Here is a 22268-nt window from a genome sequence, read left to right on the forward strand (position 1 = left end):
TATCTATCTATCTATCTATCTATCTATCTATCTATCTATCTATCTATCTATCTATCTATCTCCACCACTTAATTTATCCTTTTTTGGAGGAGGTGGGGACATTTTTGGAATCTCAGTGATGTGAAATATGTATATGGTGATAATATTGAAGAAACTCCCTATGCCAATATAGATCTACAACAGCTTTGTAATTTAATGTCAGAGAGTTGCTTATACTATTGAGGTGTGACATGACTTGCCTAGGATCACACTGTTCATATGTAGTAAAACTGCCACTTGAATCTAGATCCTCCTAAGTCTGAATTCAGCTCTCTATTTACCATGTTTCATTGCTTGTATATAATTTTACATGGGATATCAATTATTTATTTTAATAAATATTTTATTCTGTCAGGGGGTGAAGCAAGATTTTTATTTCCAGTTATAACTGAAATTCAAATATCAACTAAATAATGGGTGGGAAATCTCCCCTTATTAAAGCATTTTAAAATTAAGACTCTGTTGCTCATGAATATTTGCAACTTCCTCAAATTTCTATTGAAGAAATTTGCTTGTGACTCTTGTTTGTACTACAACATTTTAATGAATCAATCCTATGATATCATCAATATGGATATTCCTTCCACTAATAGAGATTATAACCCATCCACACCTGTTTTCACTGGAACAATTTTTTTTTCATTTTCTTTACTAGCTCCTGTCCTATCTGGGATGGCATTAAACTAAACAGGACAAAATAAACAAACAAAAAACGCTTATATGTAATCTGAGTTCAAGTTTGCTTTAAAATATAATACAGACAAAGAGAATTTCAGCTCTAAATTTATCAGGAAAGCATCATTTCTTTACATTTATGGGACAGAGGAGGGAGATAGAATTCATTCAAGAAAGTTTTGGGAGTGGTACTCTTCTAGGCATTTTAGGATGTGGTAGATGTAGAGGATGCCATAGATTATGGCATCGAGCTTACAAAAGAAAGAAGATATAGTAGCTGAATTGAGGGGGTATCAAAAGAAGCAACAGAATTGAAACTTACTAAGGAAGTCAGAAATTCAGGACCATGAAAGCTGAGGTTTGAGGGCAAAAAGTGGGCTGCATGATATGTAGTTGTGGTAGAAAAAGGGGAGAGATCTACATGGTCTTTTGAAATGTGGAATTCTATCCAGTCCGTGATGATAGCTAGAGAGCCAAGGAAAAATTTCAACTATTGTTCAGCAACTCCCAAGGGACTCCTGGGAATGACTCCAAGAAGCAGATGGCACCACACACAATGTCCCCAACTCAGACAGTGAGTTGCAAAGTGATTGTATCCTGCTATTGCTTGGGGTTAGACAGAGTGAAGGCGAATTTGATTATAACTCCATTGAAAGTGGCATTTTCAGTTGAGGAAAGCAAAGCACATAGATGTTAAGTGACTTGCCCAACATAAAATGTGGATGATAATTATAGTACCTACCTCCCAGGGTTGGGAGAATTAAATTAGATAATATTCGTAAAGCATTAACCACAGTGCTTGACACATAGTAGGTGTTTAATAAAACTTATTTCATTCCTTGCTTCTAAGGACTCTGAATGAAACCAAAAGGCAGTAGATTATCATACTCTTTACAATCTTATATATTCTTTTAAATGCATTTTTTTTCACAAAGGTAAACAGAGTGATAATTCAGTTACTTTGTGAAGGAGTTTTTTTGGGACTGAGGGGGGAAGGAAAAAGCTCATTTAGGAAAAAAAAGGAATAAAAAAGTATAACAGCAGCAGATGTATCCTAGTACATTTATTTCAATATGTTACAGAAGTAATTGGCATTTTCTAAGACTATCAGACTATGTATGGTAAATAGCATCCACCAATAAGAGAAATAGCCCCAAAGTAAAACTTAACACTCTGCATACTCAAATTTGTTTGTTGGGGACATGGGTTGGGAAGCAGCAAGGTGAAATTCCATCCAGCAGTATTTTGAAAATCATTTTATTATGAACAAGTTAAGTAACTATTACCTGACTGACTGAATTAAACTTGTTTTTAAAATAGCTGGTTGTTTAACTATATTCAGCCCATTTTCTCTCTTCTACACAAATATGTGTGTAGATATAGTCTGAGAGTGGAAGAATAATCTGTTCCATGGTTTTAAATAAGAATAGGTCCCCGAGGACTGATAAAGTTAAAAAGAAAGGTCGGGTGGGAAGAGGAAGGAAAATTTAGCATTCTTACTTGTCTTCCCACTCCTTTCATGGGAGGCAAATGCCACAACAATAGCAAATTGTTTTCAGTTTGAGTATCTGTATCCCAAGTGAAAAATATACTTAGGGTCTTTAGGAAAGCCAGAGAGGGTAACCAAGTGGAGAGAAGTGCTCTCAGGAAGCTCTTGTCTCTACCTTTTAGATGTTGGAGGAAGGTGACCATTAAGACCTAAATAACTAACTATTCAGAACAACAAAGGAAAGCCTCCTGTATGCTTTTATCTCTAACTGCTATGAGATTTTGAAGGAAGAAGGTGAGGGAAAGAACACAATAGAGGGAAAAAAAAGGAGGAACTGAAGAGTTTAAGCCTCAATTAGTCCTTTGTCTCATCACTAAGAACCTCTACAGCATTTCCCAAAATTGTTTTAGGCCTTTCCTGTGTGATGGGCAACTACAGCCAACCAGTCACTTATGCATGTTTGTTTTTCTTATTTTTCATCTAGATTTTAAAAAACACTGACCCACCAGGCTACCCTAGAGTATCCAATCAGACATTTTCGCAGTGCATGATTGGGAAGACTTTTTGTGAGAAATGTATTATTCTGGGTATGCCAGATTTCTCCTGGATGTACTTTATTCTTCCTCTGACATCAGCTCCTTACCATCATAAATTTGGGAACTACTCCTCTAATTTTATGGCTAACCAACTTTTGTTTTTCTCTCCCCCGTTGAAAGCTGGGGCCTATGATGTTCCAGCACTGAGGCTATGTGCTCTCTGTAGAGAAAGGAGCCTACACATTGTATCAGGTGATACATCTATATTCTGTTTCTGTCATTGTCAGTAAGGTTATGTGCTAGTATAGGACTGATTACAAATGCATACACAGAATATGATGGCGATATCTTTTAGAGTGATTACTGGATTCCTGATTCAATCTATTTGTTCTAATTTATGAACTATATTAAAGTATACTTCCAGTGTGATGTCTTGGATTATATTTTGGAGTCAGTAAGATTAGGATTCAATTCTTGCCTCTAAGAACAGTGTGACAATGGGCAAATTACTTCACCTTTACGGCTCTAAGTTACCTGTCTAAAGTTACAAATGAATGGCTCAAACGGGTTTCCACAATGAGAGTTTATGTTTCTCAGGGAATTCCAGGTCTGAAGAACAACAACAAAATGAACCAACCAATAAAAAACCCAAACGAAACCAAAACAAACTGACCAAAGCAAGAACGTAGTCTCCTATCCCATATCTAGTTCAGTTCTATTGTCCATGTGTCGAATTTTGTACTTATACATGGAATATAGAAAGTAGATAAATTATTTTTCTCCATGTTTATACTGTTTTACATGATGACAGAAACCTCAGGACAACTTACTCATTGCTGTGGAATGTGGATTTGGCATCTATATGGATATTCTATATTAGAATCTGAGAGTCATATGGGAGCTCAGAGGCCATCTGGTACAACTTGTACCTGAAAAAAGAAATCTCTCTATGCAATACTCCCAAATCACCCATCCTTTGCTCTTTTCTTGAAGACCTCTAGTGATAGGAAACTCATTAAAATTTGAGAATGCTCACATCTCTTTCTGGTGTAGCTTTAACTATTAGGAAGAATTTTTTCCCCTGACATCTTCACAGCTTCTACTCATGGCTACCAATTTTGCCTTTTGGGGCCAGTTGGAACAAGCTAAATTCCTGACTATGTCCAATAGTCAATGATACCCATAGAATTTTCAAAAAGTGACAGCAGTTGCTACCAGAAGGCTTTTAAGCATCCCAAATGCCAAAATATCAGCATTGTACAGGGTAACTCTTTATATATCAGACGTTTGACCTGGGCATCTCCTCCCTTCAACTGCCAGAGTTGTGAGCCTGGAAACTGCTAGAATGTCTCAGAACCAGGATGTCCATAGTGACTGTGGTGACACCTCTGTAATTTAAATTGCCATGGTGATATGGGAAAACTTGGAGTATCTGACTGGTTGCTCCAGGGGAGAAACTCAGTCCCAATTTGATTCTCTTGTAGCATATTCCAAAGAATAGCCCCTAATGATGAAGCAAAGATACATGGTTTTGGAATGGGGACAAGTGCTTTTTGGAGGCACGGGGACACTTGACCAGAAATATATTCTGTTTTCAACTAATATACCATGACACCTTAGCCTGGAAGATGTGGAAAAAGCAGCCTAGAGATAAATACCACTACATTCTGATTCATGGATCACCATGGAAACTAAAAGCCCATTATGCATACTTTCTTCAAATGAGAGAATAAGTCTACTTCACACATTTTTTAAAATGGAACTTATTTTTTTGGGGGGCAGTTCTTTCTGAAAGTGCCAGTTTAATGAAGAGAAACTCAAGGAGAAAGGTGAATTTGAGAAATCAGTTAAAGTTGTATTAACATACACCCTAAAAAAGAAGAGTTCAAAGTTACAAGGCAGGAGAGAGACCATCATGAAGAGGAATAGGTGGATAATGGTCATATATGGATATAAAGGTGGACAATAAGGTGGTGCAGCGGAGAGAGTGCCAGGCTTGGAGTCAGGAAGTCTCATCAACCTGTGTGTGATGAAAAATCTCATCCAAAATGTAATCAAGAACATGGAGATCTCTTAGGATAGGAACAGGAATTTATTCTCTTCCCTGGGCGGAGGGCAGTCTTCCCCATGACCGATCATGAGGAAGAGGCACTTTACAAAAGGCAGAATGAGAATTTATACTCTTATGGGGTTCTTTCTCCCATTGGTTGGGGGGGGAGGGTGGGCTCAAGTCTCCGTGAGAAAATCTTCCCCAATGGTAAACAAGAGAGGAGCCCACCAAGGAGCCTGATTGACAGCAAGGGAAAGGGAGGAGGGGCCCAAAGAGGTGGGAAATCTGAAAGGGCTTGCTGCTGATTAACATCAGAAGAAGGAGTGGGGAAGGAGGGGGATGTTCTGAGAAGTTTTTACTCCCCCCTCCCTCACAAACCTGAGTTCAAATTCAGCTTCAGTGTGAATTAGCTGTGTGAATCTGGGCAAATCAATTAACCCATTTGTCTCAGTTCCTCAACTGTAAAATGAGCTGGAGAAGGAAATGGCAAACTACTCCAGTATCTCTGCCAAGAAAATTCCAAATGGGGTAATGAAGACAAACCAGAAAAATGATTTAACATGGACATAAAGAATCATGAAAGCTGTCTTTTAAAAAAATTAATATTATGATAGTTCCTCATCTATATGGCATTTTCCTCACCAAAGTTCTGTGATGGAGGGAGCAGAAATACTAAGTAATACACGAATCTATTACTTTATTATTGTGAGTGCCCTTTCTACTAAGTGAGATCACAACATACTATTTACAATGCTAGATTTTCAGGGCCCCACTATTTCCCTTAGCAACATCACACAGGCGGGAAACTCAATAATGTGTATTGGATTAAAGAAGTTTAGAGCAAAATACTCTAGTTTACTATGTTTCCTGAAGTGTTTTTCTCACAACAAACTTGAAGTTTGATCAAGTATTATTATGCTGATTTTATAGATATTTCTGAGGCTTAGAGAGTGAACTTCCTACAGTCAATATGGAAAGGGAAGGAAGGTGGTGGAGAAGGGGAAGGGAATAAGCATTTATAGCTCCAACTGCCTTCTCATTTGATCCTCCTCCAACTCCTGAGAGGTAACTACTTCTTTTACAGTTGAAGAAACTGAGGCAGACAGAAGCTCAAGAAGTCAATAAGTGTGCTAGATCATATCTGAACTCAGGTCTTTCTGATCCCAGGCCTAGCACTCTCACACTGAACTGCTAGTTAAGAAATGACGGCATATAGGGGCAGCCAGGTGGCTCAGCTAGTAAGAGCACCAGCCCCAGTCTCGGGGTGACTTGGGGATCAAATCTGGGCTCAGATACTTAGCACCACACCCAGAAATAACTGGCCGTGTAACCTTGAGCAAGTTACTTAACCCCAATTGCTTAAAAAAAAAAAAGAAATGACAGCAAAAGAACTCTAAGCCAGGCATTATTTCCACATGAGCCATCTTTTGTATCTCAGCATTTCTAATAAGGGGACCTAATTATTCCTGTATCTTTCTTCTTCATCTCCCACCTCCTTTGAGCCTTGAGATCACATTTCAACAGCCTCTTTGCTTTTCCTAGAACAAACTGCCCACCATCCTAATCATCTTCCCACACCAATCTCCAATCTCTTCCTTCCTCCTCCCTCCTTGATACCTACAAAGCAATAAAATCCCCAGCAACCTTTAAAAAAAAATCCTTAATTGACCCTACTTTTTCTTCAATGAGCATCTTTATATTTTTCCTTTTTACAATCAAATTCCTATGCAAAATTGTCTCTAATTCATGTTTTAACTGCTTGGCAATCTGGATTTCCAACTCAGCACTCTACTGGACCTGATCTCTCCAAAGTTGCCAATAACATCTTAATTGTCTGATCTAAAGACCTTTTCTTAGTTCTTATTCTTCTTTACTTCTCTAAAGCATTTACTACTGTTGATCCCTCTCTTCCTGGATATTAGTTCCCCCCCCCCCCGAGTTTTCATGACATTGATCCCTCTTGGTTCGTCTCTTCCTTCTTTGGCTACTCCTTCTTAGTTTCCTAAGCTTGATCATCATCCACATTACATGTCCTACTGTGGGTATACCCTAAGACTTTTCACTGGGTCTCCATTTTTCTTCTCTCTGTCTTTTTCTACCTTTATATGTCTCTGTCTGTCTCTCTCTCACACATGCTCACCCACATAGTCACACACCTCATCATCTTACACAGTGTTATCACCTCAATTGTGGGTATTTCAGCTCCAAAGTTTGTTTAGAGTCCCCTTTTTGCATGGATTTGGGAAAGTGGAAGCCGGAGCCATGTGGAGGTTATGCTTCTACTCTGCCATCTTGACTCAGCCCCCTCCTTTCCATTCTCTTTACACATTATTTTGATTTCAAGAACTCTACTTTCTAGTCAAATTGACCTACTTGGGCTATCCTCAATGCTTGTAATGGACTCTCTAGTTCCCTTCAAAGTTCAACCCCAGCTGCATATTCTAAGTGAGGCCCTTCCTGAACTCTCAAACTGCTAATGCTTTCCTTACTTTGTAAATTTACCTTCTATATATTTAGATTATTATGTATACATCATCAGTCTAGATAGATTGGAAGATCCTTGAGGTCAGGGACATTTTTGTTTTGTCTTTTGGATTCCCAGTACCTAGCCCCATTCTTGGCACAAAGTAAGCACCTAATCAATAACTGATTGATAATTAATTCTTATTTTTATAAATACTAGCAAGTGATCCTGATTTTCCCTGTTATCTCTGTTCATTTTCCTTTGAAGCTTTGGTTTTGATGACAGCCATTGTTTCTCTGGGCATAGAATCATTATTTGTTCAGTTGGTTAAGTATTTTCAATTTTTTTTCAAATTCATTTTCTATCTTGCTGTACAATGCAAAGGATAATTAATTTTTAAAGGAAAAACACTTAGGTAAATGGATGGCTCATTCATGTCTAAAAGTGGGGAGGGATGTTATAAACAAAACATTTTTTATAAAAGAACACATTTCTCGGAGAAGAGAAAAATCACTTTTAAATTTTAAGTGTTCAATGTAATTTTCAGCAGGCTCCAATTGCTCAAATTATTTATCCCATTCCCCAGAAACATTCGACTCTTTATTATACAGATGTTGAAAAATCAATTTATGGAATTTCTGTATCTTTTTTTGAGACAGGAGAGAATAAAAGCACAGGCTTATTTTCATCTGACCTACATTATGTGTTTTTCTTCTGTCTTCACTCTGATTTTCTCTGTCTTCAATCTGTGCATACCCAAAGAATGCCAGCTCATTTTATTATTACATCAACATATCAAGAAACTAGTTTTATCAGTGTGGGAATTCTGTCCTATAGAATAACAGATTGTGGTTCATCTATAATGTAGAGTCTTATGATGTTACCTGAGACTCAGAGAATTTAGGTGACTTGCCCATTTTCACAAAACCATGAACATTGAACCAAGGTCTTCTTGATTCTAAATCCATCACTCTATGACACAAAACTTTATTATTTGATATTTGCCTATATGAAATGTAATTGCAAAGATAGGACTTCTGTTTTTAAACAACAACCGAAACAACTCCATCATATAGTGCAAAATATATTTGAATTATGGACTTACTAATTTTAGAGTTGCCCTCTAATAGTCAAGGCTATAGTGGGCAGAGTATACTTATAGGTTAAAATCAAAGATCAGAAAGCTCCAAATGTTTAATTTTTTAAGTGCTCTAACTAGGAAGATTGGAATATCAAGTATCAGGGGATCCTGATTACATAACAAAGGATGAAGAGGAAAAACACTTGTAACTATGAATTCTTCAGGAATCTAAAAAGGGATGGACTCATGAATAAGTTGGGCTCAACATTATTTTATAGAAATAAAAGAGAATTTCAATCATTTTCCAATTAGATTTAATTATTTTTATTGGTTGCAGTTTTCTTTAAATGCTTTTGACCATTTACTATTATCAGTAAAAAAATGGTTCATCAGCAAAAAATACATACCTATTTGCTTATTTACTAATGATATACTATACTGAGCAACTAGGTGGTACAGTGGATAGAGTGCCAGACTTAGAGTCAGGAAGATCTGAGTTTAGATTTGACCTCAGAAACTTACTGTGGGGCCCTGGGCAAGTCACCTAACTCTGTTTTTCTCAGTTTCTCATTTGTAAAAAGAGCTGGAGAAGGCAATGGCAAGCCATTCCAGTATTACCAAGAAATATAACTGAAAATTAATTCTACAAAAAACTACACTTTTGATAATGTACATTAGAATGTTCATACAACAATAGAAATAAAAAGAGACAAAGATGAAATAACATTCTATCTTAGAGTCAATAGGGAGCTATTGGCATTTATTGAGTGGGGGAGGGGGATGATGCAGTTAGAATTGTGCTTTGGGAAAGCTACTTTCACAGTTTTGTAAAGGATGGAATAGAATAGGGAGAAATTTGAGGCTTAGGAGCCTAAGAATCTTTTTCAACAGTCCAGAGGTGACAGATGATGTGGTGATGAAAAACAAAAAAATAATGGATTGATGCTGTGGAGTTAGAAATGTCAGGATTTAGCAATGGATTTGATAGGTGGGGGAGGAGGAGAGTGGAGATTCAAGGATGATGGAAAGGGTGTGAACTTGGGTGACTAGACAGATGGTGCTGCTCTTGTTTGAAGAAGGTAAATTTGGAAAAGGTTAGATTTGGAGGAAAATGTATGAAATGTGCAATAGGGATTTTAACTTATCTATGCTTGGTCATCTCATGTGACTAATTCTTATCCTTTAGTACAATGAAATATAGGAGAGGAATCACAGTATTATTACTTACTGGCTATTGTCCTAGAATACACTCCCTGGGGTATCGGACTGCCTCAAGGTAATTTGAGGATAGTGCATATTTAAAGGGGAAGGAGAAACAAGATTCTGCCTACACAGCTACCAGTGTGCATTCCTGAGTCTCATTTAGTTTATAATTGCTCTGAGAAATTGGGAGTTTGCCCAGCTAGGTGAGGTCAGCAATGAGGGATGGGATTGGGGGAAAAGGGGATTAATGTTGGCAATAATAGGTAAAGGGGATTATACTATCATGTTGGAGGCACAACTAGCACTTAGTTGTAGTGTAGACGGTGAGATACTAACCCTTTTTATCACTCCAATTGGTTGATCAGGTGTCATGTATCACCAACAAAAGAGTGAGGCTTTCAACTTTGAAACCATTGGTTAGAGCAAAGCTTTGGGCACCATGAGATGCAGAATCAGGGGAAGTCAAACATTTTTGCTATCATCTATGGCTATGAATGGCACCTTTCATTCTGAATGGTGTGGGATAGGTGCAAAAATGTTAGAAGTGAAGTTGGAAGACTTGGCTTTGAATCTCTCCTTGGCTCCTATTGGTGTGTCCTTTAGAAGACCACTTAAATTTTCTTGGACTTTCACATTTTCAAAATGAGAGGGGTTGAGCTAGGGGATCTCTAATTTCCTTCATTTTTCAGTCATGTCATGCTCTCTGTGTGGCCTTATTTGGGGTTTTCTTGGCAGAGATACTAGAATGGTTTTCCCTTTCCTTCGCCAGCTCATTTTACAAATGAGGAACTGAGGTAAACAGAGTTAAGTAACTTTCCCAGGATCACATAGTAAGTGTCTGAGACCAGATTTGAACAAGGGAAGATGAGTCTTCTTGACTCTAGGCCACTACTGAGCTGCCCATCTTTTAAGGTTAACTCTCCAAATACTCTTCATCCTTCTCTAAGTTGTATTACCCTTCAATTTTATACTATGCGGTGATACAAGGTAGCTCATGTCAAAGAATATTGATGTATATATGCAATAATATACTGGTAAGTGTCAAACTACCAGCCCTTAAAAAATAATCTAAGCAGGGCATATTTCTAAATCTAATCTATATATTTAACATTTTCTCCATCACTTTCACAAGTCCAGACAATAAATCAAACCCTAATTTAGAGCTTTTACTGATTTTCAAGGTTACCCCTGCTGACATTGACAATTTGACAGGTTGTAATGGGAATGTAAATTTTTAAGATCTTCCCTGCCCAAAGGCTAAAGTGCACCTGGAGCCCGGGGTGGGAGGCTTGTTTTTCAGTAGATACTTTTTGATTGGCCAGTGAGTCCAGAAGGTTGTTACATTCTCTGAGCCAGGAGAAGGCTATATAAACCCTGATTTGAGGCTTTGTTTTGGGGCTCACTTTGAGAAGTCTTCTGTGATTTGATCAGATGAGACTCTGGGAAGCCATTGTTGAGAGCCCCTCCCTCCCCCCTTTGAAAAACCCAGATGTTGATGAAACCCAGATGTTGATTTGGTATGGATATAATGGTTGGACAGTTTGGAAACTGTCTACTTGATCTGTTTCTGTCTTGATAATTCTGTCTGTATATTCTGAAGTTTGGGGTGCTGATCTTTTTCCCCTGAACTAGGTAAACAATACGTATTTGACTGATTAAAGTAAGCTTGTTAACCCATTTTGACTTGCTTTCCTTTATCAAAGCAGATCCAAGAACCTTATTTTGGCAGCAACCCTGAGGATGCTTGGGGTGCTTGCTGCTACACTATATATATATATATATATATATATATATATATATATATATATATATGAATATATAAACACAAATACATGTATGTGTATGTCTATATATCTATATATGCACATGTATACATATATGTGCACACATTGTGTGTATATGTTACATATACACACAATATGTGTGTGCATAGGTATAGGTATGTGTATGTGTACATATACCTATATGTATGCACATATTGTACAAATGAGAAGTTGTTGTCTCAGAGAAATTAAGGGAATTGTATAGGATTATTGTTGTTCAGTTGTTCTGCCATTTCAGATTCTTTGCAATTCCATGGACCTTAGCACGCCAGGCCCTTATGACCCGAGGGGCTCATCTTTTATCATTTTAACACTGTCTATGGGGTTTTCTTGACCAGAATCACACCAGTATAAATATCAAGTTTTGAGCCTAGGCTTTCCCTACTACAAGCCCAGTACTCTACAAACCATGACACGAGATATTACCTCTCTTATTTTGTATGTACTTCCTAAAAACACCCCCTAAGGATTTGTAGTTTGGGTTCTATCCAAACATAGCTCATTTCTTCCATGCATTCTAACTCTTTATGTTTCAGCTTTTGGTTTTCCTCTAAGGACAAATGGTCATTTTGAAAATTCAAATAGTGCAAGGCATTGTGGTTCAAAGGAAAGAGCACTTGATTTAGAGTCAGAAAACCTGGATTCAAATAAAAGATCTGTAAACAGATAGAACATGTCATAGCACTGTAAGTGCATAGGACAAAGCACTATTAGACACAGTGAGGAAGAGCATTCTTCCTCCTGGGAAGTTTAACAGAAGGCTGAATGGAACGGCATTTGAGTCAGGCTTTGAAAGATGACTGGATGTCAGCAGGCAGAACTCTGTGCTGGAGAGTACTTAAAATATAGGGAAAAAATAAACAAAAGCACAGAGGTGAGAGAGCATCTAGCTTTACTATAGTGCTGATATTTGAGTGGAGTTTTCCATACATTGTCTTTGAACAGAAGACTTTTTCCTAATCTACTGTGTAGCCATAGAGAAAATGAATTTTAGTGAATACTATTGGTACCACATTCTTCTCATCGTTTTTTACAGGGTTCAGATAGAAATGGTTTGACATAAATCATTATACTACTAGTGTTCCTTTATATTTAATGTTCTGCAGACTTTGGCACAGTCTGATAAAATAAGTGTTTTCTGTAGGTGAATATTTTTAGGATGTAATTTCATCCTCTGTAGAAGTGATTAGCCTTTTTTGTGGTTCATGGACCCTTGGGCAGCATGATAAAGCCTATGAATCTCTTTAAAGAAGAATGGTTTTATATGCATAAAATGCATAGGATTACAAAGTTAACTAATTATATTGAAATGCTGTAGTGAAAATTTTATTTAAAAACCACCTACATTCAAAAACCTAAAGTTAAGAGCCTTTGCTCTATATATTCACTGAAAGCATCCTTGGTACACCTGCAGGAGCAGCCAGGCAATAGACATGTTATATGTCCCATCCTGGGCAGTTAACCAGAGCACATAATGTGTTAGACCTAGAGTCAAGGAGACTTGAGTGTAAATCCTGCCTCAAAGTAGCTATGAAACTTTGGACAAGTCTTAACTTTACTCAGCTGTTGTTGTCCTTGTCTATAAAATCAGGGTATAATAATGACATCTATCTCCCAGGGTTGTGGTGAAGATTACATGAGATGTCACAGGAAAAGTATTTAGCATAGCTAAATGACCTACATGAATGCCATCTATTATTATTAACATATTCTCATATTATTTTGACCTTTTTGTATTTTGAAAGTTTTTCATTCCACCATTCCATTCAACTTCCATAATAGAAAATATGAGTATTGAGAATGGCAATATCTATTAAAATTATTATGTTTTTATGGATTCATATTGTGGACAATGGTTTGTTCTATAATGAAAATATATTTCCAGAAGAGTTTAATGGCTGAGTTATCCAAGATATCTTGAGGTATCTATTTGCAGTATAGAGATTTGCCATTTGTCAGTCTCTGCATATTTCTACCCATTAAGTAGTTGTAATTATTATTATTATTCATGTAGTTATCTCATTTTTCTAATCTTATTTTAATGGAGAAAGAAATGATTACTCTTTTTCTATAATTCTCTGATTTTTAATGTTTTCCAGGTTATTGCACAGGTAGATAGAATAAGTTATTTTTGTAACTGAATAAAAGTATTAAAATGTAAGATCATTGGAGCAGCTAGGTGGCTCCTAGAGTCAGGAGGACCTGAGTTCAAATTAGGCTGCAGACACTTAATATGAAAACTAGCTGTGTGACCTTGGGCAATGCACTTAACCCCAATTGCCCTACCTTTTCCACTCCAAAAAAAGGAAAAAAAATGCAAGATGATCCTCAGTTGGCACTCTGAAAGAATCTTTGGTATGACTCTAGTATGAGACAGAATGATGGGGATAATATATGGTTCACCCTGTTCCCATATGACTTATCTCTTTCACATTTTAAAAGTCTTTCATTAACTATTACATATATAACAAGTACATTACAGATATCTGTGTATTATAGATATTTGGTGCAGTGATTGCTCTTCAATGTTTATTGATTGATATTATGTTGGATGATTACAGGAAATATTTTTTTTCTGTGATGATGCTCTAGTTCCAGTACAGTTAATTTGATGAATTCTAAATGATATTTCGACATCTGTAGTGCTGCTGATTCTGTCATCATTGTCATTGTCATTGCTAGTGATTATGATGATCATCATCATGATTAGTAATGATGCTGATCGAAATTATTATAGCAAATTTTTCAGTGGGGGGGGCTTCTCTGTGAGAAAATTCCCTTAACCTATACAAATCATCAACTATTCTGCAACTTAAAGTCTTATTGTCTGACCTCATGATGGCAAAGTTATGGGACTTACTCAGGGTCCCATAGCCAATAGAGGTCAGAAGTGGGACTTTAACCTTCCTGACTCCTACCAGCCCTCTTCTGGTCTGTGTCATGCTTCCCATGTTATGTTTATAACTCATAATATTTGTATAGGTTGGCTCATTTGATTCTTCCAATAACCCTGTAAAATAAGCACTAAAACTATTCTTTTCAGCTTTTTTTTTAATAGATGAAGGAACTAAAGCTGACAGAGTTTCAGTGACTTGCATGATCATATAACTAGTAAGCTTCAGAGGTAGAATTTTTACCCAGGGTTCTCATGATTCCTAGTCCTGACACTCTATGAGAGGAAAACATTTAGGAATTTCTGTGTGTGCCTTTACATAAACACTATTCAGATTTAAAATAAGAAAAGTTACATGATTTATATTAATATAATATGATATATCATATAATGTGATATATCACATCACATAATGTAATATAATATAAAATTATATATATATATATAATATAACATATACTATGCTTGATTACTACCACTTTCAAGAGTGGCTTTCAACATTTTTACATTTAAAACCACCTTATACATAAGGAATTATCTTTAGCTTTGTATATCTGAATGTTAAGCCAGTGAATGAAGATCACTGTATGACTGATGATAAACATGTGACAAATTGAAATCAGAGTTCTAGAAAGTCATGTGTTGGGGTCAGTACTTAATTGGGTAGTGAACTTAATCTTGTTTCCTATATACTCTGAATTCAACAACCTGCAAGCAAGAATTTTGACAGATGGCCCTTGTGAATATCAAAAGTGGTTGATGCTTTCTTATGTGATTCCATTCCATATTATTTCCCTTTAAAATAGAATCTTAAATTGAGAATCCAGTTTTCTGGCATTAAAAGTAACTATAACAAGGACATGATCCAAAACATATGTTAAGCCAAGACTTTCGCATTAATCCCTAACGGAAAGCTCATTTCTCCAGCTATTACAAAGATGATAATGGGTTTTACTCAGCAGATCTAACCATACTACAAAACAAGAAAACATCAACCATCTTTTACAGGGATGATGAATAATGGAATGCTATCTAGACCAGGCAGGTCCTGCTGTGGTCCTCAGATTATTTCCATCTGGACCTCCCTTTGTTTTACTCATTGTTGATATAGTCCAGGGAATTTTTCTGACCATGGTAGAGTGTGCTGGATAGTATAATTAGAATGTGAATTGTAAGAGTGTAAGATACATAGCAATTTTAAAAGCTTAAATAGAAGTCAATCACCTAATCAGGGTTTCATTTGGCCTCAGCGGATTGCTCATGGTAGCACTGGAAGGTCCATTACCAAAATAAACAGCATCAAAAGACTCTTAAAACTCATCTCTACATCTACAAACTTATGGGGTCTTTTTTTCCTTTATGCCCCTCATTCCTTCTCTTTCCCATTTTCTTTTCCAGTTTTTTTCTGCCTCCCCCTCTTCCTCTTCTCTCCTTTCTTTTTTCTATTCTTTCTCTCTTCTTCCTTTTATTCTCTTCCTTACTGTCTTCTTTTAACTGCATTCCTTCTATCCTCTTCCCTCCTGCCCCCCGTGCACATCTGCTAGTTTTAAAATAGAAGTGGAATACCTCTTATTTTTTATTATTTGTTGAAATTTATGGGACTAGAGATTTAGAAATGGAAGAGACCTTTAGATCCATCAGGTGCAATGATCTTATTTTATAGATGGTGAAACTTAGGTGGAGAGAATTTCAATGACTTATCCAGCTTTGTATCTATGGTGGGATTTGAACTCATGTTCTCCTTTTTACCAAATTCAATGACCCTAAATGAATGAAGCTTTAATTCCATACTTTGAAATTAATTTTTTTTTAAAGCAATCGAGGTTAAGTAACTTGCTCAAGGTTACATGGCCAGTTATTTCTGGGTGTGGTGCTAAGTGTCTGAGCCCGGATTCGATCCCCAGGTCATCCCAACACTGGAACTTTGAAATTAAATTAAAGGAAATGGATCAATATCAATACTACCATTGCTTCTAGAAAGGTTTTCTTAATGATTTACTCCATTATCCCTAGTACGATAACTTAAATGTTGTATGTATTTGCCTCCTTGGGTTCTGTTTTTTTAAACTAACTTTATCTACTCCTGTTTTTTCCACTTGTTGTTCAATATCTCTCTTTTAACTCTTTAGAAGGAAAACAATAAGACATCACTGCTGGACCATCACCTGGCAACAATGTAGTTATATAGTTTTTCAAATAGAAATAAACTGAACACTAAGAATCAGTTTTCTTAGAATGTTGATTAATTGACAGTGTAGTATATCAACCAATCATCAATAAACTTTTATTAACTGTTTACTTTTTGCCAGATACTACAAAGAGAGGTGAAAATACTTCCGCTATCTCTAAGGAGCTCACATTGTAATGGGTGAGACAGTATGTAAATAGTTATACATATCTTATACATATATAAGATATGTATTTCTTCTTCTAGCTAGGAAGACTTGAATTCAGTTCTCATCTCTGAAATATACTAGTTCTATGACCATGATCAAGTCACTTAATATCTCAATGATTTAGGCAACTTTCTAAGATTGTATGTTGCAGAGAAGGCACTAACCGGCATTGATATAGAGAGTATCGCTACCTAAGCATTCTTTAAACCAATGAAATCATAGGTTCTTTCATTATCCCTATCCCTGTCAATCTGGAGGGAAGTCTTTCAAACTAGGGATTTGCCTTTGACCTGTTTATATTCTATATTTTGATAGATGGCTTGGATAAAAGCAAAACTTTTCAGATTTGCAGATAACACAAACCTGGATGGGGCTAGCTAATAAGTTTGTCAAATGGATCTGGATACAATATAGTCTAGTGGTCCCAGCTAGAACAGTGGACCAGATTTGAAGGTACTGAGGATGAATACCCTAGAGAAGATAAGAAGCTGGAGGGATGTGATCATTTCTTTAAAATATTTGAAGTCATATTGTGAATGAGAGTATAGATTTAATCTGCTTGGACACAGAGAGGAGAAATAGAAGCACTGGGTAGAAGTTACAAAGTGGTAGATTTAGGTTGGATCTAGAGAAAATCTAATAATTAGAACTGTCTTAAAGTGGAATGGATTGCTTTGGCGATTAGGGAAATTTTCAACATCCTCTTTATTTAAGCAGAAGCTGAATTATCACTTGCAGAAAAAAAAAAAAATTGGTGTTAGGCCTGGATCGGATGAGATGCTATACTTTCTCAAGGTGCATAAGCAAATGACCTTTAATAACTATTATTTGTGTATAATTTATGATGAATCTTTTTCTCTGAGGCTGTCAATTAAAAAAATTAACATTTTTAAAATAGTAATGTAGGACTTCCTGCTCAATAGAGATAAAGAAAAAAAGAGAACCATAAGGAGGAAAAACCACACTACTTAAGTACCCCGCCCAACTCTGACCCCCTCCCAAATAAATGGATTTGTGGCATTTACTTTCCTTTTTATATGGTTAGACTTATAAAGTGATTAGTTAGGAGATAATTCCTTTTCAATGTTTTGCCTACAATTCCAGTAAGCTGCCGCCAGCATTTTTGATTAGGGCTTTGTGGTGTAAACAGGCATAAAATACAGATGCATTGAACTGAGGCAGAAATCGGTATACTTTTATTTCTTTTTGAAAAATAAGACTTCAGTAAAATAGTGAAAAAATCCCAACTTGTTTTATTTGAAAACAGATAAATTCAGGTTACACATACGCTGCCAAATGACATGTATTTTTGTGATTAATTAACAAATCAATAAGTGTGTACTTCACATTTTGTTACAGAATCAGGGCATTCTAACAGGCTAATGGAGAGTATTGGGAGTGGAGAGAGGAATTCTGTGAGGAAAATAACAGTAATGTACAGTGTGAGAGAGAGTGTGGTTTAACTCTAGTTATCTGTAGCTGACTGTAGGAGGAAGGTTTCAAGCTTGTTAAGCCAATGTAATCTTAGCTAGTTTTAAAAGAGATATGAACATCTGGGACACCACTAACATTCTGCAAGCTGTCATAATCTTGTCAGGAGGTGGGCGACAGGTAGAGTTCATGTCAAGGGAAGCAGTGACTGAATGACATTGACTGTCAAGGTTATGATTTTAAAAGAAATGCAGTCTTAAGAAATTTGTCCAGAATAGACAGAAATAGAATTATTAGATAATAGTTTTAATTTTTCTATCACTTTCTGGGTATTCTAGGTATTTTAAATTGATTTCATTTACTCATTTTAATAGTTTTTTGAGGACTTTAGGTTTATAAGGAAACACTTTTAACTTTTTTTAATGAAGTAGAAGCATCTGGACTACATATCCAGCTGCTTCTGCTTCATTAAAAAGTTAGATATATACATATATATTTAATATCTATGCCATTTTTCTGTTTCAAACAAATCCTGAAATACTTTGGATGATCAAGTGCAGCTCCTCCAAATGCTAAGGTTCCATCAGGGACTGGTGACTTGGGGAAGTGAAGGTTTACAATTTTTTGAGAGATTTATTTGAAGCTTGAGCTCAAAATGACAGTAAATCTCTCAAACAATAAAAAATAGCAATTCCAGGCACTTCTATAAAGATAGGCAGTATTGTAATGGTGAAAACTGAGATACATTCCAGCTCAAGAACTATGATTCCATTATAATGGGAGAACTGGCCAACTGAGGGCTCAGTCTTTGCACCATGCTCTGGTATTCTTTGTCTGATTGTAAGTCAGCATATGGAATCTTGGGGAGCCAGTATTCAGCCATGGTGACTCAAGGTTAGTTTTACATGATGATGAAAAGTCTTGTCATTGTCTCCATTGACCCAAGACAGCAGCCAGGTGGCTCGGTAGGTAGAACGTGCAGTCTAGAGTCAGGAAAACCTGTGTTCAAATCTAGCCTTTGACACTTACTAGGTGTGTGACCTGGGCAAGTCATTTAAAACTATTTGCCCCAGTTTCCTCATCTGTAAAATAAACTGGAGAGGGAAATGGAAAATCACTCTGGTATCATTGCCAAGAAAACCCCAAATGTGGTCACAGATTTGGACATGAATAAAATAACTAAACAACAATAAAATCTCAAAGAATTTATGACTCACTGATTTAGGTGCTGATCTAGAACTGTGTAGATGAAAGGTTGGAGTGGATGAATTTTCACATTTTCCTGGAGATTTTACAGTGAGAAAAACTATGATGAGTTATTGGGCAGAGAAGGGTAGAGACATATTTCCCAACATGTCCTTCATGTGTTGCTGTCATAATAGTCTGTTCCTTTTGTATATCTTCTGTTTATTCTTTTCTGATCCTAGATGAATGAATATATGGTGACATAATTGAAAAGATTAACACCTTTTAAGGTCATAGGTGAGCTATGCTCATTCTAAGGTGAAATTCTTGGGTCCAAAAGGCCCCTCAGCAACTAAAGCCCATAGTAGCAGCATCAAAATCCAGTGGAAAGACATCATAACTGAGCAAGGGAACACCTTACTCCAAGTGAACTTGGTGGGGATTCTTGAAGAGAAATGATAAAGAATTCCAGAGCCAGAGTTCAGAGTATTCCCTGGTCACATGTGTAGTATCCATATGCCTCTTTTCCCTATTTTAAGTTTGAGCCCACCCTCTTCAGGGACTTTGCATGTACGTAGCAAAAGAATGTTCCTGCTCATTTGCATCTCTTTTGAGTTGTTTTTATATCTAATGCTTTTGGTATATCTTCACAGTGAATACTCTTTCTTAAAAGTTAGTAGAACCAATCCCTTGATTGGTATTACAAGCTTAAGACATCATATAGGGAGCTTAAGACTGATAGATCCACAGGGTACCCTGACAGGAGAAGTAACCTTTACCTTCTTTGTGTTCCCCTTGTTATTCAGTCATTTCAATTGTGTCTGACTCTTTGTGATCCCATTTGGGATTCTCTTGGCAAAGATACTGGAGTAGTTTGCCATTTCCTTCTCCAGTTCATTTTTCAAATGAGTAGCTGAGGCAAACAGGGTTAAATGACAGCCCAGGGTCACAGTCACTAAGTGTCTGAGGCTATATTTGGACTCAGAAAGATGAGTCTTTCTGATTCCAGGGCCAGCACTCTATCTGCTGCTCCACCTATTGGTAAAAGTAGAAATTGGGCAAGTGTGTTCCCCATTTATTAATAAAAGCAGAAATTGGGCAAGTTAGCCCAGAGGAGGTGCTGTACTATGACCCTCACTGAGGTAGACACTCCTACTTACAAACCATAAACTCCTTGAGGGCAGGGGATGTTTTTCATTTTTTGTATCTCTAGCTTCTATCACACTATCTTCCATATATTGAGAGCCTAATGAATGCTTGAATTAAGATAGCAATGCATCCATGTGTCCTTTTCCTGTGAAGCTCTTGGCTATATTCATCCATACATCCTTTCGAAATATCTACCCATTGGATCAGTAAGCCTTCCTTTAGTCTTTACATTTTGTGGGCACCAGTGCAGTAATTGGATTGTCCTTCTGTCAGACCTTCCTCTTGATAGATGAACAGTCTACCTCCTTGTCTTATCCTCTATTTCCTTGGTACTATCTCCTATGTCACATATAGATCATCAACCCATGAAATTGAGTGCTATATAAATGCAAATTCGTTTGATTATTATCAATGCCTACCAAATGCTATAGAAAATGTGCTCTTATCGCTGCTCTTGAAACACATCAGATTTGGTTTACAAAAACAGAACAGCAGGTGCAGCAGATAAGCATGTCGCTCTATTTCTAGCACTTAGCTGGGGGCACAGTAAGTAATTAATAACTGCATTTCATTTCACTCATTGATTAATTTCCACTGTCTCTCCTACTACCATAGGTTACTGGATCATTAGATCATCATTTCGATCAGTCTAATAACTGAATACACCATGCCTTTGCCAATGCAGCAAAATTCTATTATGTCATGGATTCTTATGCAAAGATTGTGATAACCATACATTAGATAGCAAATATGAGAAGCCTTCCATAGGTGTTAGTCTGTCCTGTCTTCCACAAACAACAGCCTCAATCACATTGGTTACAGCCTCCTTAGCATAATGCCCTCTGGTCAATGTAAACTTGTGAGGTTTTTTCTCTATACTCCTTGGGTATGTAAGGACATGTCTCTGTCTGACCATTTTCAATCTCAATAGAGTCTATATATATTCTGAAGCTAATATCTGTACAGTATTGGGAGTAACAGAATTGGTCTTTTATGCAATATTCATCCTCAGGAGTAAATTATTGCTATATTTCTCAAAGACATGGTCATTTCAATCAAGACTTTCATTTTCCTTTGCTTTAAAAGAAAAACAATGTCTCTACTTACTGTTGCAAGTAGTATTGTATTTGCTGTTCTCCTGTGAAAACCCTTTCAGCCGGCACTGGAAGCGATGCTGCCAAAATTCTTGGAACCAAGGGTTTCGCAGGTTGGTTTCTGGTCGGAGTTTCAGGTAATAATCATCAAACCACTTTACATCGGGAGACTGGAGCTTGATTGTAATTCCACCAACAGCTTCACGTTGGTATCCCTCTGTCACATCATACCTGTCAGCCCAGCCATCACTGTGGGAGACACATAAAGAGAGACAATACATGAATTTTGAGAAACAGATGTAATCTACTTAAGTATATTCATGTGCATCTCTCTTCAAATTACTGGGCAATGAAAGATTACAGTACACTAGGGTATGATGTGATCAACATTTTCTTCTAACTTGCAAAAACTTCCATGATGATTTTTGACACAAGACCTTAGAAGATGCAATACCAGTAAAAGCTGACATTTATATAGCACTTTAATGTTTGCAAAAGGTTTTACATTTCCTGCAAAATGGTGGCACACTCTTCCTCTGCACACACAAGATCACCAAGGAGAATGAGCTCAAACTTAAAATAGGAAAGTAGTGAGCCATAGTTAGCAGATTGTGGACGTGTGACAATAGAGTAGTTCATGACACCTGCTTGTAGGAAATCCTTTTCTCCTCTCCCAGAGTCCTCATGGAGTTACTCTGAACTGGAGCTTCTGCCAGACCATGAGATTTGGTGCCTTCCTGGCTTCCAGAACCAGTACTCT

The 22268-nt window shown here is 36.8% G+C and overlaps 1 protein-coding gene and 1 long non-coding RNA gene across 2 annotated transcripts in view; one reads left to right on the forward strand and one right to left on the reverse strand.

Moving 5' to 3' along the window:
- Window positions 1-22268, forward strand: part of LOC138148354 (uncharacterized) — a 236328-nt gene that overhangs the window by 200467 nt on the left and 13593 nt on the right. The window lies entirely within an intron of this gene.
- GRM5 (glutamate metabotropic receptor 5) overlaps window positions 1-22268 on the reverse strand; it is a 663694-nt gene that overhangs the window by 162003 nt on the left and 479423 nt on the right. Inside the window, exon 3 of the mRNA XM_069071043.1 lies at window positions 21522-21757. Within this exon, the coding sequence (XP_068927144.1) occupies window positions 21522-21757 (236 nt within the window). The remainder of the gene's footprint in view (window positions 1-21521; window positions 21758-22268) is intronic.

This window comes from Petaurus breviceps, unplaced genomic scaffold (genome assembly GCF_028583685.1).
Source record: "Petaurus breviceps papuanus isolate PSGF00001 unplaced genomic scaffold, PetGlider_PUasm1.0 90823, whole genome shotgun sequence".
Classification (NCBI taxonomy): Eukaryota; Metazoa; Chordata; class Mammalia; order Diprotodontia; family Petauridae; genus Petaurus; species Petaurus breviceps.